Source organism: Coregonus clupeaformis, chromosome 13 (assembly GCF_020615455.1).
Source record: "Coregonus clupeaformis isolate EN_2021a chromosome 13, ASM2061545v1, whole genome shotgun sequence".
NCBI classification, from domain to species: Eukaryota; Metazoa; Chordata; class Actinopteri; order Salmoniformes; family Salmonidae; genus Coregonus; species Coregonus clupeaformis.
Window position 1 is genome coordinate 41,156,648 of NC_059204.1, and position 16,685 is coordinate 41,173,332.

General features: G+C 42.1%; 1 protein-coding gene across 1 annotated transcript; it reads right to left on the reverse strand.

The window, feature by feature from the left end:
• Positions 1-482: 482 nt before the first annotated feature.
• Positions 483-16,401, reverse strand: LOC121579469 (FUN14 domain-containing protein 1A). Its single transcript, XM_041894070.2, has 5 exons — positions 16,307-16,401; positions 9,781-9,931; positions 9,584-9,659; positions 2,485-2,613; positions 483-2,242 (listed from the first exon to the last, which is right to left on the reverse strand). Exons 1-5 carry the CDS (start codon positions 16,323-16,325, stop codon positions 2,165-2,167), a joined length of 453 nt encoding a protein of 150 aa, XP_041750004.1. The 5' UTR covers positions 16,326-16,401; the 3' UTR covers positions 483-2,164.
• Between the last annotated feature and the right edge of the window lie 284 nt (positions 16,402-16,685).

Genomic DNA, 16,685 nt, shown 5'->3' on the forward strand with positions numbered 1-16,685 from the left:
GTGTTTTTCTTCCAGCAAACAAGTACATAGAGAACAGGTGCGAGGATGTGATAAGAGCTATGGGTACGTGCTGTGAGCACGCAGGTGAGAACTCAGTCTGCTGCTCAGGGTTTGCGAGGGAACAGAAGTCTACAGAGCCTAAATGCATAGCTGCATCCTGACATGATTGTGGACACTTAAACTGTAGTATATAATGACAATGCTTTGAATGCAGGGATGGGCAACGCCAGTCCTTGGGGGCCGGAGTGGTGTCACTTTTTACCCATCCCTAGCAAACACAGCTGATTAAACTAATTGCATTCTAAACTGAAGATGATTAGTTGATTATTGGCGTCAGTTGTGTTAGCTGGAGCAAAAGTGTGACACCAATCAGGCCCCTGAGGACTGGAGTTGCCCATCTGTGTTCTAATGTTATAGAGTTGTTTATATTGACAGTAAATTATCCTAGGAGGATGCAGTCAGTGAAACTCCCGCAAACAAAATCATTCTAAAATACAATTCACTTTATTACTTCTCCCAGAATGTTACATTTTGCTTGTAACAAAATATTGCATTTTAACAGTGAAAAAAATACAATTAAAGCTTTTGACAGCACATTTTACACTTTCCTAAAGCTAAGTACTTGGGTAATGGTTGCATTGAGGAGAATAACAAACATTGGAGAAATAATTAGAGCAAACTTTAATTTCTATCAGTGTATTTGTCATCCCATATGTTCCATACAAAGGGCTATTGATATCTTCCATGTATTACATTCCATAATTGTCCATAGTCATTTGTAAAACACAGGATTCTTGTATGCTGTTAGGCAGGGGTGTATTCGTTAGTCTGATTCAGTTGTAAAATGTTTAGTCTGTTGCAAAACATTTTACAACAAAAACTGTTTACACGAGGAAGCAAACAGAACCTAACTGAATGTGTCCAATGGAAACTCTTGTTTTCATTGCAAAACATTTTCTGTGGAGTAAACAGCTTCCATTGCACTGTTTTGCAACAGATTAAACGTTTACAACGGAATCCAAATAATGAATACACCCTAGCTTTTGATAGTGCACCTATAATGAACACAACCTGTACTTGCACACAAACAACAGACATCACTCTTAAGCAGGGAATTAGAAAGCCAAATCATAAGTCCAGTCTGGCCTTTAACTCCTTGGTCTCAAATAAATACTTCACACGCAACCTCCTGCACTGGTAAATAAGTCAATACTATTGGGGACGGTTAATATGCACACAACATGATTGTCTTTGACTTACACTTTGAAATGATTTTCAGGTAAGAATATAACTTCAAAATACCATTCAAACTTGCATTACTGTGGCCTCCTAGTCCTGTCATATAGTACTTACTCATACATGTAACAGTAATCCTTCTACACCCCCCCTCCCCAGTGGTGGTTGTCCCACTGGCTATCCTAAGTTGAATGCACCAATTTGTAAGTTGCTCTGGATAAGAGTGTCTGCTAAATGACTTAAATGTAAATGTACTTCTGCTTTTAACTCTGAAACCCTTTGGTTTTAAGTAACATTTAAACACATACAACAACCTTCTTGATCTTAACTTAGAAAATGAAGGATATTACAAAACAAATCCCACATTAGGGAAAACAAGTTCAAAAAGGTCTTTGCTCCAGTTCCAGGGTTCTCCCCAAAGAATGTAAGAGGCGCCGCGCCACTTTATTATATAAGGCAATTTTTGCTCTAGATTGCAGGAAGTGGCAGTTACAGGTGTTAAAAAAGCACAAATCTGAGTCCAAAAGGGGGGCACTACCCCACTCCAGGCCTCCCCCCGGCCGTACTCAGCAGCAGCACCTTGTTAAAAAAATCCTGGGGAGAACCCTGAGTTCCACAACTATTTAAGTGGATCTGAACAATCTCTCAAATAAGTACCATACCAAAACAACGCATAGGAAAGTTAAAGCCAATGCGCCTGCCATATGTGCACAGGCCATGCATAAACCTCAACCACAGACATAGTATTTAAATTGCTGTTTTCTCAAATTGACACATGCCCATAAGCCCAAAAACACATCAAGCCTATGAGTTAGTTTGACATATGATATCGATGTAGTCTACTTACATATCTAGATAGCTGCTTAGGTTAAGCTTTTTTCAGCCTTGTATTTGACACAAAAATATTAAAGACAGAAATGAGAGGCTCTTAAGAGGCCAAGCCCAGCAGAAATCCCCCAGCAAAACCTCCTGTGAGGATAATATTCTTCTTCACAAATGTCTGCACCTGGTAAGACAAAAAAAAAAAAAGCACCTTTAAATCAATGGTAAGGTTTTGCAGAGTATTGTTCTTTGACATTGTTCTCTTTTATACTCTGGAGTAAAAAGGTGTGGATGGCTTCAAAATCATTTCTTTAGTCCTGAGCATATTTGAAAATGATGAAATCACAACACCAAAAAGATCACAATAAGACATTAATCAGAGAAGAAAGATCCACTATTTTGTAGTAGACCATGATAACCCCTTACCTCATCCACTTTTGTCCTGACTTCCTTAGTGGGCTTATCTGCATTCAACTTCAGCTGCTTCTTGGCATTGTTTACATCCCGCTCCACTCTCTTCCAGTCCACTTTGATGTATCCTGTGTGATTGGCCATCTAGAAGGAAATGAATCACACCCACCAATAATGGCAATGTGACTTGGTCATCATAACCATAGAGATACAGTGCCTATAGAAAGTATACACCCCCTTGAACTTTTTTTTCCAATTTTGTTGCGCTACAAAGTGGGATTGAAAGATTTAATTGTAATTTTGTCATTGATCTACACAAAATAAGCAATAATGTCAAAGTGAAAAGAACATTCTACAAATGTTAACAAATTAATAAAACATTAAATAAGTCATTCCATAACTATTCACCCCCTTTGTTTAGGCAAGCGTAAATTAGTTCAGAAGTCAAATTTGGCTTAACTAATCACATAAGTTATATGGACTCTGTGTGAAATAATAGGGGATGACATGATGTTTGAATAACTACCCCTTCCTCTGTCCCCTATACACACACACACACACACACACATCTGTGAGGTCCCTCAGTCAAGTATTGAATTTCAAGCAGATTCAACTACAAAGACCAGGGAGCTTTTCAAAAGCCTCAGTGATTGGTATATGGGTAACAATATCAAATCAAACATTGACTATATCTTTAAGCATGGTCAAGTTAAGATTTAGGATGTGGATGATGTATTAAACCACCCAGACACAAAGATGCAGTCGTCCTCCTGAACTGAGCTGCAGGACAGTAAGGAAACTGCTTAGGGATTGTAATGGTTGTGATGGGAGAAAACTGAGGATGGATCAACAACATTGTAGTGACTCCACAATAATGACCTAAATGACAGTGAAAAGAATAAGACAAAATATACAGAATACAAATATTTCAAAACATGCATATGATACAAGGCACTAAATGCAATGCTGACTAGACCGGGCGCGTGCGCCATCACGCGCATGTTGATTTTGTCCATCCAGGTTGAAGTATCAAAACGAACTCTGAACTACCTATATTAATTTGGGGACAGGTCAAAACTAAATGAAACATTCATGGCCATTTAGCTAGCTAGCTTGCTGTTGCTAGCTAATTTGTCCTGGGATATAAACATTGGGCTGTTATTTCAACTGAAATGCACAAGGTCCTCTACTCCGGCAATTAAGCCACAGATTCTAGTAATCTCTCCTCTTTCAGTCTTCTTGTTTGTCTTCTTTGGACTTTATATGGCGGTTAAAATCCATCTTTAAAGGTGCATTACCACCACCAACTGGACTAGAGTGTGGACCTCAGTTCAGCTTTCAATCATCCACGTCGGTATATGCTCATAAAAACCAAAGAAGATATTGGAGAGGCGGGACTTAGCGCCTGGCTACGCAGACGCTCGTTGACGCGCGCAAGCAGTTTGGATGAAATTATTGAATAACGTATGTGTACATTTATTTTGCAATGCTCACGCACACAACGCGGGTGGTGTGGTCAGCATGTTATGTTTGGGGCAAATCCAACACATAACTGCCTTATTTTCAAGCATGGTGGTGGCTGCATTATGGTCAGGATGAAAAGAAACATGGAGCTAAGCACAGGGAAAATCCTAGAGGAAAACCTGCTTCCTGGAACCAATATACACAAGCAGTTAGGAAAGCAAAGGCTAGCTTTTTTAAACAGAAATTTGCATCCTGTAGCACTAACTCCAAAATGTTTTGGGACACTATAAAGTCCATGGAGAATAAGAGAACCTCCTCCCAGCTGCCCACTGCACTGAGGCTAGGAAACACTATCACCACCGATAAATCTACAATAATCGAGAATTTCAACAAGCATTTTGCTACGGCTGGCCATGCTTTCCACCTGGTTACCACTACCCCGGCCACCAGCTCTGCACCCTCCGCTGCAACTTGCCCATGCCCTACTCGCTTCTCCTTCACACAAATTCAGACAGCTGATGTTCTGAAAGAGCTGCAAAATCTGGACCCCTACAAATCATCTGGGCTAGACAATCTGGACACTTTCTTTCTAAAATTAGCCGCCGAAATTGTCGCAGCCCCTATTACTAGCCTGTTCAACTTCTCTTTCGTAACGTCTGAGATCCCCAGATTGGAAAGCTGCCGCGGTCATCCCCCTCTTCAAAGGGGGTGACACTCTAGATCCAAACTGTTACAGACCTACAGTGGGGAGAACAAGTATTTGATACACTGCCGATTTTGCAGGTTTTCCTACTTACAAAGCATGTAGAAGTCTGTAATTTATATCATAGGTACACTTCAACTGTGAGAGACATAATCTAAAACAAAACTCCAGAAAATCACATTGTATGATTTTTAAGTAATTCATTTGCATTTTATTGCATGACATAAGTATTTGATACTTCAGAAAAGCAGAATTTAATATTTGGTACAGAAACCTTTGTTTGCAATTACAGAGATCATACGTTTCCTGTAGGTCTTGACCAGGTTTGCACACACTGCAGCAGGGATTTTGGCCCACTCCTCCATACAGACCTTCTCCAGATCCTTCAGGTTTCGGGGCTGTCGCTGGGCAATACGGACTTTCAGCTCCCTCCAAAGATTTTCTATTGGGTTCAGGTCTGGAGACTGGCTAGGCCACTCCAGGACCTTGAGATGCTTCTTACGGAGCCACTCCTTAGTTGCCCTGGCTGTGTGTTTCGGGTCGTTGTCATGCTGGAAGACCCAGCCACGACCCATCTTCAATGCTCTTACTGAGGGAAGGAGGTTGTTGGCCAAGATCTCGCGATACATGGCCCCATCCATCCTCCCCTCAATACGGTGCAGTCGTCCTGTCCCCTTTGCAGAAAAGCATCCCCAAAGAATGATGTTTCCACCTCCATGCTTCACGGTTGGGATGGTGTTCTTGGGGTTGTACTCATCCTTCTTCTTCCTCCAAACACGGTGAGTGGAGTTTAGACCAAAAAGCTCTATTTTTGTCTCAACAGACCACATGACCTTCTCCCATTCCTCCTCTGGATCATCCAGATGGTCATTGGCAAACTTCAGACGGGCCTGGACATGTGCTGGCTTGAGCAGGGGGACCTTGCGTGCGCTGCAGGATTTTAATCCATGATGGCGTAGTGTGTTACTAATGGTTTTCTTTGAGACTGTGGTCCCAGCCCTCTTCAGGTCATTGACCAGGTCCTGCCGTGTAGTTCTGGGCTGATCCCTCACCTTCCTCATGATCATTGATGCCCCACGAGGTGAGATCTTGCATGGAGCCCCAGACCGAGGGTGATTGACCGTCATCTTGAACTTCTTCCATTTTCTAATAATTGCGCCAACAGTTGTTGCCTTCTCACCAAGCTGCTCTCTGGTCTTGGCTATTGTGGAGAGGTTGGAGTCTGTTTGATTGAGTGTGTGGACAGGTGTCTTTTATACAGGTAACGAGTTCAAACAGGTGCAGTTAATACAGGTAATGAGTGGAGAACAGGAGGGCTTCTTAAAGAAAAACTAACAGGTCTGTGAGAGCCGGAATTCTTACTGGTTGGTAGGTGATCAAATACTTATGTCATGCAATAAAATGCAAATTAATTACTTAAAAATCATACAATGTGATTTTCTGGATTTTTGTTTTACATTCCGTCTCTCACAGTTGAAGTGTACCTATGATAAAAATTACAGACCTCTACATGCTTTGTAAGTAGGAAAACCTGCAAAATCGGCAGTGTATCAAATACTTGTTCTCCCCACTGTATATCCATCCTGCCTTTCGAAAGCCAAGTTAACAAACAGATCACCGACCATTTCGAATCCCACCGTACCTTCTCCGCTATGCAATCCGGTTTCCGAGCTGGTCATGGGTGCACCTCAGCCACGCTCAAGGTCCTAAACGATATTATAACCGTGATCGATAGACTGTACTGTGCAGCAATCTTCATCGACCTGGCCAAGGCTTTCGACTCTGTCAACCACCGCATTCTTATTGGCAGACTAAATAGCCTTGGTTTCTCAAATGACTGCCTCAACTGGTTCACCAACTACTTCTCAGATAGAGTTCAATGTGTCAAATCGGAGGGCCTGTTGTCTGGACCTATGGCAGTCTCTATGGGGGTGCCACAGGGCTCAATTCTCGGGCCGACTCTTTTCTCTGTGTATATCAATGATGTCGCTCTTGCTGCTGGTGACTCTCAGATCCACCTCTACGCAGACAACACCATTTTGTATACATCTGGCCCTTCATTGGACACTGTGTTAACAAACCTCCAAACGAGTTTCAATGCCATACAACACTCCTTCCGTAGCCTCCAACTGCTCTTAAACACTAGTAAAACTAAATGCATGCTCTTCAATCGAACGCGCTGCTGGCACCCGCCCACCCGACTAGAATCACTACTCTCGGCGGGTCTGACCTAGAGTATGTGGACAACTACAAATACCTAGGTGTCTGGTTAGACTGTAAACTCTCCTTCCAGACTCACATTAAGCATCTCCAATCCAAAGTTAAATCTAGAATCGGCCTCCTATTTCGCAACAAAGCCTCCTTCACTCATGCTGCCAAACATGCCCTCGTAAAACTGACTATCCTACTGATCCTTGACTTCGGCAATGTCATTTACAAAATAGCCTCCAACACTCTACTCAGCAAATTGGATGTAGTCTATCACAGTGCCATCTGTTTTGTCACCAAAGCCCCATATACTACCCACCACTGTGACCTGTAAGCTCTTGTTGGCTGGTCCTCACTACATATTCGTCGCCAAACCCACTGGCTCCAGGTCATCTATAAATCACTGCTAGGCAAATCCCTGCCTTATCTTAGCTCATTGGTCACCATAGCAACACCCACCCGTAGTATGCGCTCCAGCAGGTATATCTCACTGGTCATCCCCAAAGCCAACACCTCCATTGGCCGCCATTCCTTCCAGTTCTCTGCTGCCAATGACTGGAACGAACTCCACCCAACTACCTCATCCCCATATTGTTATTTATTTTGCTCATTTGCACCCCAGTATCTCTATTTGCACATCATCTCTTGCACATCTATCATTCCAGGGTTAATAAAACATTGTAATTATTTTTGCACTATGGCCTATTTATTGCCTTACCTCCATTTGCACACACTGTATATATATTTTCTGTTGTATTTTATGACCTTATGTTTTTTTTACCCCATATGTAACTCTGTGTTGTTGTTTTTATCGCACTGCTTTGCTTTATCTTGGCCAGGTCGCAGTTGTAAATGAGAACTTGTTCTCAACTGGCTTAACTGGTTAAATAAAGGTGAGAAAAAAAAGACTGGGAGAGGAATTCCCCTTTCAGCAGGACAATAACCTACAACACAAAGCAAAATCTACACTGGAGTTGCTTACCAAGAAGACAGTGAATATTCCTGAGTGGTCAAGTTACAATTTTAACTTAAATCTGCTTGAAAATCTATGGCATGACTTGAAAATTGCAGTCTAGCCATGATCCCCAACACCTTGACAGAGCTTGAAGAATTTTGAAAATAATAAATGGGCAAATATTGCACAATACAGGTGTGCAAAACTCATGAGACCTACCCAAGAAGACTCACAACTGTAATCGCTGCCAAAGGTGTTTCTAACATGTATTGATTGACTCGGGGTGAATACTTATCTAATCAAGGTATATTAATGTTTCAATATTTTAAAACACTAATATTACTTTGACAGAGTATTTTGTGTAGCTCGTTGACAAAAAAAAAGACAATTAAACCCATTTTAATCCCACTTTGTAACACAAAATGTGAAGAAATCCAAGGGGGGTGTAGATATAGATCGAGGTGCCCAAAAGCCTGTTGAGGACTTTCACCATTTTTTAAGTAGTCAACCTTGTGACTTCCTATGGGTTAAGGAAGGATCATAATAATTCCATTCCGGGTCATCAGGGATCAGCCAATTATTTATGCTTGTGAGCAAAACATTCCATAACTGCAGATTTACATTTTAATCATTTAGCAGACGCTCTTATCCAGAGCAACTTACAGGTAGTGAGTGCATACATTATTATTTTGTAATTTTTTCATACTGGCCCCCCGTGGGCCTCCATGGCAAACGCCATGCTCTACCAACTGAGCTACATGCCGGCCATTCCCTCCCATACCCTGCCGGCTACGACAGAGCCTGGATTCGAACCAGGATCTCTAGTGGCACAGCTAGCACTGCGATGCAGTGCCTTAGACCACTGTGCCACTCGGCAGATGGCAGTAAATCGCCAACCTAGGCTTTATACCTGTTAAAAAAAAAAAAACACACTCCAGGTGGCAGTATGCACCCTTTCAGTTTGTTTACCAACTCATAGAAATAGTAGAAGAAAATGCACTACTTCAAAATGAAGATGCCTCGATGGCACGGGCCATACGCTTACAGACGCCATAATGGGATAGATACGCAAAAAAGTCCTCTATCATTGGCTGTGTCGTAATTCCCACACTTTCAAAATAGTAAGCATTTTGGGTATGTGAAAAAATTTAGTCTAATAGTACGTGAAATTTCTAAAATGTTGGATGCTTTAAATGCCAGGATGTCATACTCATTTCGGATTTTCATCTAGTAGAATTCGCTGTACACCTTTTTGTACATTTACCCCTTTTTCTCCCCAATTTCGTGATATCCAAATTGGTAGTTACAGTCTTGTCCCATCGCTGCAACTCCCCTTACGGACTCAGGAGAGGCGAAGGTCAAGAGCCAAGCGTCCTCCGAAACACGAACCTGCCAAGCCGCACTGCTTCTTGACACACTGCTCGCTTAACCCGGAAACCAGCCACACCAATGTGTCGGAGGAAACACTGTCCAGCTGGCGACTGAAGTCAGCTTGCAGGTGCACGGCCCGCCACAAGGTGTGCTGATATTTGCTGCTTACTGCTTTCATTTTTACTAAATAGTATGTAGTACACAGTATGCAGTTTAAGTAAGTAGTAGGCAAGCAAGATTTCGGACACGGCCATACTCTATGGTCATAACACATCTCCATGTGTTCTAATGAAACATGAGTGTCAAAATCTGTGTTAAATGTGGGTAAATAAATTAGTCAGGTGTTATTTAGAACTATGGATTTTCAAACACAAAACAACGAAATAAATTGATATAAAGAAGTCGAGCCCTACCTGAAGCAAAAAGAAGCCTCCGCCCACTGCCGAAGCCGCCAGCTTCCCAACTTTCTGGAACAAATACCCTGCACACCTAAGAGGAAAAACAGCAGTCAAACAGAGAACTGCCAAGTAATGTAACTGGTTAAATTGTACCACCAGATTCACATGCTTTATTTCTGTTTAATATTAACACACAAGACTGATCGACTCACCAGCCAGACACTCCACCAATGGCAAGCTGGGTGGCAACATCATACTTCTCTGCTACGGGCCCAGAGTTCTTGCCAAATATTTTGTTCCACCATCTCTGTTTCTTGGCATACTCTACCATGTCCATGACTTCAAAGGTCTCCTCACTCTTATCTAGAAGACCAAGTCATAATAAAAAATTTGCTTAATCGTCCTTGGCCCACATAACCTTGCAAGACACTGAAATGCATGTTCGATGGCCTCAACAGTAGAAATACTGTGTGCATCTTACACCACGTCGGATGCCAGACAGTGAAGTTTTTTTTTAAAGGGCTAGATCTGCATCATTTCCAATCCCCCCCATATACTTCCAGCTTATACATTTTACGGACACAGTATATTTTACATTAGTTATCTTTTGTTATTTTTAGTCCCACCCTTCAGCTCCCCTCAACCACTCCCATTTATCTCTGAAAATCATCCAGTTTTTCCATATATTATTCAACTGTGCTGTTTCACAAAAGTTCTGAACCTTTCTATTGTCATAGTTTCTACAGATAGCAAAACATGTGATCTTTAATTTGCAAAGAGTATTATATTATTGATCGATTGACTGACTTTTCAAATCACCCAGCAGTGCTATTTGCAAATGTTGCAATTCTTCAAAAACAAGCTACATATGAGCAGTACCAAAACAAGATCTAATGATTCTGTCTAGTTGCAGCAAAATCTGCAGAGCTGGGATGGTTGTATCCCCCATACAGTGGGGAAAAAAAGTATTTAGTCAGCCACCAATTGTGCAAGTTCTCCCACTTAAAAAGATGAGAGAGGCCTGTAATTTTCATCATAGGTACACGTCAACTCTGACAGACAAATTGAAAAAAAAAATCCAGAAAATCACATTGTAGGATTTTTAATGAATTTATTTGCAAATTATGGTGGAAAATAAGTATTTGGTCACCTACAAACAAGCAAGATTTCTGGCTCTCACAGACCTGTAACTTCTTCTTTAAGAGGCTCCTCTGTCCTCCACTCGTTACCTGTATTAATGGCACCTGTTTGAACTTGTTATCAGTATAAAAGACACCTGTCCACAACCTCAAACAGTCACACTACAAACTCCACTATGGCCAAGACCAAAGAGCTGTCAAAGGACACCTGAAACAAAATTGTAGACCTGCACCAGGCTGGGAAGACTGAATCTGCAATAGGTAAGCAGCTTGGTTTGAAGAAATCAACTGTGGGAGCAATTATTAGGAAATGGAAGACATACAAGACCACTGATAATCTCCCTCGATCTGGGGCTCCACGCAAGATCTCACCCCGTGGGGTCAAAATGATTACAAGAACGGTGAGCAAAAATCCCAGAACCACACGGGGGGACCTAGTGAATGACCTGCAGAGAGCTGGGACCAAAGTAACAAAGCCTACCATCAGTAACACACTACGCCGCCAGGGACTCAAATCCTGCAGTGCAAGACGTGTCCCCTTGCTTAAGCCAGTACATGTCCAGGCCCGTCTGAAGTTTGCTAGAGTGCATTTGGCTGATCCAGAAGAGGATTGGGAGAATGTCATATGGTCAGATGAAAGCAAAATATAACTTTTTGGTAAAAACTCAACTCGTCGTGTTTGGAGGACAAAGAATGCTGAGTTGCATCCAAAGAACACCATACCTACTGTGAAGCATGGGGGTGGAAACATCATGCTTTGGGGCTGTTTTTCTGCAAAGGGACCAGGACGACTGATCCGTGTAAAGGAAAGAATGAATGGGGCCATGTATCGTGAGATTTTGAGTGAAAACCTCCTTCCATCAGCAAGGGCATTGAAGATGAAACGTGGCTGGGTCTTTCAGCATGACAATGATCCCAAACACACCGCCCGGGCAACGAAGGAGTGGCTTCGTAAGAAGCATTTCAAGGTCCTGGAGTGGCCTAGCCAGTCTCCAGATCTCAACCCCATAGAAAATCTTTGGAGGGAGTTGAAAGTCTGTGTTGCCCAGCGACAGCCCCAAAACATCACTGCTCTAGAGGAGATCTGCATGGAGGAATGGGCCAAAATACCAGCAACAGTGTGTGAAAACCTTGTGAAGACTTACAGAAAACGTTTGACCTGTGTCATTGCCAACAAAGGGTATATAACAAAGTATTGAGAAACGTTTGTTATTGACCAAATACTTATTTTCCACCATAATTTGCAAATAAATTCATAAAAAATCCTACAATGTGATTTTCTGGATTTTTTTTCCTCATTTTGTCTGTCATAGTTGACGTGTACCTATGATGAAAATTACAGGCCTCTCTCATCTTTTAAGTGGGAGAACTTGCACAATTGGTGGCTGACTAAATACTTTTTTTCCCCACTGTATATATAAAACATTCTATTGGTTGCAAGAATTTGGTAAAATAATTTTAAATGAAAAACTACGTTTAGAATCCGGCGTCGTTTTGTGTATCAGTTCATAAACCATGTGCCATGGAATCGGGGTTTACCAAACTCGGTCCTCGGGACCCCAAGGGGTACACATTTTGGTTTTTGCCCTAGCACTACACAGCTGATTCAAATAATCAACTAATCAAGCTTTGATAATTTCAAGCCGCAATGTTGTGTTAAAAAAATGCACCTCTTGGGGTCTAGAGGACCACGTTTTGGGAAAGCTGCATTAAGTACAGCGCCTTGCAAAATAATTCATCCCTTTGGCGTTTTTTCATATTTTGTTGCATTACAACCTGTATTTAAAAATGATTTTTATTTGGATTTCATGTAATGGACATACACAAAATAGTCCAAATTGGTGAAGTGAAATGAAAAAAATAACTTGTTTCAAAAGATTCTAAAAAAATTAATAACGGAAAAGTGGTGCGTGCATATGTATTCACCCCCTTTGCTATGAAGCCCCTAAATAAGATCTGGTGCAACCAATTACCTTCAGAAGTCACATAATTAGTTAAATAAAGTCCACCTGTGTGCAATCTAAGTGTCACATGATCTCAGTATATATACACACACACCTGTTCTGAAAGGCCCCAGAGTCTGCAACACCACTAAGCAAGTGGCACCACCAAGCAAGTGGCACCATGAAGACCAAGGAGCTCTCCAAACAGGTCAGGGACAAAGTTGTGGAGAAGTACAGATCAGGGTTGGGTTATAAAAAAATATCTGGAACTTTGAACATCCCACGGAGCGCCATTAAATCAATTTTTAAAAAATTGAAAGAATATGGCACCACAACAAACCTGCCAAGAGAGGGCCACCCACCAATACTCACGGACCAGGCAAGGAGGGCATTAATCAGAGAGGCAACAAAGAGACCAAAGATGACCCTGAAGGAGCAGCAAAGTTCCACAGCGGAGATTGGAGTATCTGTCCATAGGACCACTTTAAGCCGTACACTCCACAGAGCTGGGCTTTACAGAAGAGTGGACAGAAAAAAGCAATTGCTTAAAGAAAAAAATAAGCAAACACATTTGGTGTTAGCCAAAGGCCATGTGGGAGACTCCCCAAACATACGGAAGGTACTCTGGTCAGATGAGACTAAAATTTAGCTTTTTGGCCATCAAGGAAAACGCTGTGTCTGGCGCAAACCCAACACCTCTCATCACCCCGAGAACACCATCCCCACAGTGAAGCATGGTGATGGCAGCATCATGCTGTGGGGATGGTTTTTCCATCGGCAGGGACTGGGAAACTGGTCAGAATTGAAGGAATGATGGATGGTGCTAAATACAGGGAAATTCTTGAGTGAAACCTGTTTCAGTCTTCCAGAGATTTGAGACTGGGACGGAGGTTCACCTTCCAGCAGGACAATGACCCTAAGCATACTGCTAAAGCAACACGAGTGGTTTAAGGGGAAACATTTAAATGTCTTGGAATGGCCTAGTCAAAGCCCAGACCTCAATCCAATTGGGAATCTGTGGTATGACTTAAAGATTGCTGTACACCAGCGGAACCCATCCAACATGAAGGAGCTGGAGCAGTTTTGCCTTGAAGAATGGGCAAAATTCCCAGTGGCTAGATGTGCCAAGCTTATAGAGACATACCCAAAGAGACTTGCATCTGTAATTGCTGCAAAATGTGGCTCTACAAAGTATTGACTTTGGGGGGGTGAATAGTAATGCACGCGCAAGTTCAGTTTTTTTGTCTTATTTCTTATGTATTCACTAAGTCAATATTTTGCATCTTTAAGGTGGTAGGCATGTTGTGTAAATCAAATGATACAAACCCCTCCAAAATCCATTTTAATTCCAGGTTGTAAGGCAACAAAATAGGAACAATGCCAAGGGGGGTGAATACTTTTGCAAGCCACTGTACAAGCCTAAAATAGACCAGCCCAAAGAGATCTAATGGGCATCGGTTTCTCATTCAGTCAGACAGACTTGTGATTAGCTCAGTAGTCAAGAGCTTTGGTCTGGGTCAAGAACAAACACTGGCCTGGTAGACACCAAATCCTTTTTGACATATGCTGCTTAACCTAGTGAAACCCTTCCGTTCCGTTTTATGGAATTGGCCCTGTTAATACTTTCGTTATCAGTGATACTACAAGATTCTACAAATACACTGAACAAAACATATAAAACGCAACATGTAAAGTGTTGGTCCCATGTTTCATGAGCTGAAATAAAAGATCCCCAAACATTTCCATACGCACAAAAAGCGTATTTTTCTCAACTGTTGTGTACAAATTTGTTTACATCCCCGTTAGTGTACATTTCTCCTTTGCCCAGATAATCCATCCACCTGACAGGTGTGGCATATCAAGAAGCTGATTAAACATGATTACCTTGTGCCGGGGACAATAAAAGGCCACTAAAATGTGCAGTTTTGTCACAACGCCACAGATGTCTCAATTTGATGGTGCGTGCAATTGGCATGGTGTCTGCAGGAATGTCCACCAGAGCTGTTGCCAGAGAATTGAACGTTAATTTCTATACCATAAGTAACCTCCAACGTCATTTTAGAGAATTTCGCAGTACGTCCAACCAGCCTCACAACCATGCCAGCCCAGGACCTCCACATCAGGCTTCTTCATCTGCGGGATGGTCTGAGACCAGCCACCCAGACAGCTGATGAAACTGTGGGTTTGCACAACCGAAGAATTTCTGCACAAACTGTCAGAAACCTTCTCAGGGAAGCGCACCTGCATGCTCGTCATCCTCACCAGGGTCTTGACCTGACTGCAGTTCAGCGCCGTAACTGACTTCAGTAGGAAAATGCTCACCTTCGATGGCCACTGGTACGCTGGAGAAGTGTGCTCTTGACAGATGAAACACAGTTTCAACTGTACCGGGCAGATGGCAGACAGCGTGTATGGCGTCATGTGGGAGAGCGGTTTGCTGATGTCAACGTTGTGAACAGAGTGGCCCGTGATGGTGGGGTTATGGTATGGGCAGGCATAAGTTATGGACAACAAACACAAATTGCATTTTATCAATGGCAATTTGAATGCACAGAGATACCGTGACGAAATCCTGAGGCCCATTGTCGTGTCATTCATCCACCGCCATTACCACATGTTTTCGCATGATAATGCACAACCCCATGTTGCAAGGATCTGTACACAATTCCTAAAAGCTGAAAATGTTCCAGTTCTTCCACGGCCTGCATACTCACCAGACATGTCACTAATTGAGCATGTTTGCGATGCTGTGGAATTGACCCGTACAACAGCCTGTTCTAGTTCCTGCCAATATCCAGCCATTGAAGAGGAGTGGGACAACATTCCACAATCAACAGCCTGATCAACTCTAAGCAAAGGAGATGTGTCAAGCTGCATGAGGAAAATGGTGGTCACACCAGATACTGACAGATTTTCTGATCCATGCCCCTACTTTTTTTTTGTTAAGGTATCTGTGACCAACAAATACATATCTGTATTCCCAGTCATGTGAAATCCATAGATTAGGGCCTAATTAATTTATTTCAATTGACTGATTTCCTTATATGAACTGTAACTCAGTAAAATCTTTTAAATTGTTTTATGTAGCGTTTATATTTTGGTTCAGTGTAAAACAAGTAGGCGGGGTCCCATAACATGGCCTTCCTTCACACTAGCCCCCCCCCATATGAGATCTCAGCAGTTGTCAGTAAACAGTCAAACATAGCGTAATGTCATAACAGCTAAGGAATTAGTAATATGTGTGTCGTAGTAGTAAATGTTGTAGCTAGCTAGTTCAGTAGTTAGCCTACCTAAACTAGCTACCAACCAACACACCCAGTGCACTGGAAGCTAGCTAGCAACATGGAGTAAGTAAGCATTTCATTTGACAAAATAGGTAGCATTCCCCCCTGAATCGCAGGCGTGGTGACTAGCAAACAAGGCACGCTGGTCCGCATTTCACGACTGAGCGCTACCGTAGCTAGCTAGCTAACTGCGATTGTTAGCATACAACTTTGCACATGCTAGCTAACTTTCTGAAGGACAAGTGTTCATGTGCATTAACGTAACTACGTTTATTTGATCTCTTTACTCAGATTAAAGACTCATTTTTGTGATATAGGTAGTTAGCGAGGGCAATATATTTAAAATATTGATGTTGCTAGCTTGTTTCTCACCTTTCTTCTTCTCGGCCATTTTCCTCAATTCATTCAGTTTTAATACAGCCCACCGAAATGTCACGTGATATATTGGCCCAGTACCATTTTGATATCTAGGGCCTTTACGCACATCCTACCTTTCTGGTGTTCATTAATTGAAAGGACTAGACCATAGCTCAGTGCTTGGTTTCCCAAACTCGGTCGTGATTTTGAGAAATGTATTGTTAGAACATTTTCAAACACCCAGCACTTGGGAAACATAGATCAGGGGTGCCCAACCCTCCTAGCAGGATTTTCTTCCATACCTATTTTAAAGAGATAGTTCACCAAAATTACAAAATACAAAATGTTTGTGTCCTTACCTTGAAAGCAGTCTATGGACAAGGAGACTGCAATC

Excerpts from the sequence above, each read along its gene's own strand:
- LOC121579469 (XM_041894070.2), bottom strand. Across the intron at positions 9,660-9,780 it reads ATTGGTGGAGTGTCTGGCTG|GTGTGCAGGGTATTTGTTCC; the intron begins GTGAGTCGATCA and ends TTTTCCTCTTAG. Across the intron at positions 2,243-2,484 it reads TCAGGACAAAAGTGGATGAG|GTGCAGACATTTGTGAAGAA; the intron begins GTAAGGGGTTAT and ends TTGTCTTACCAG.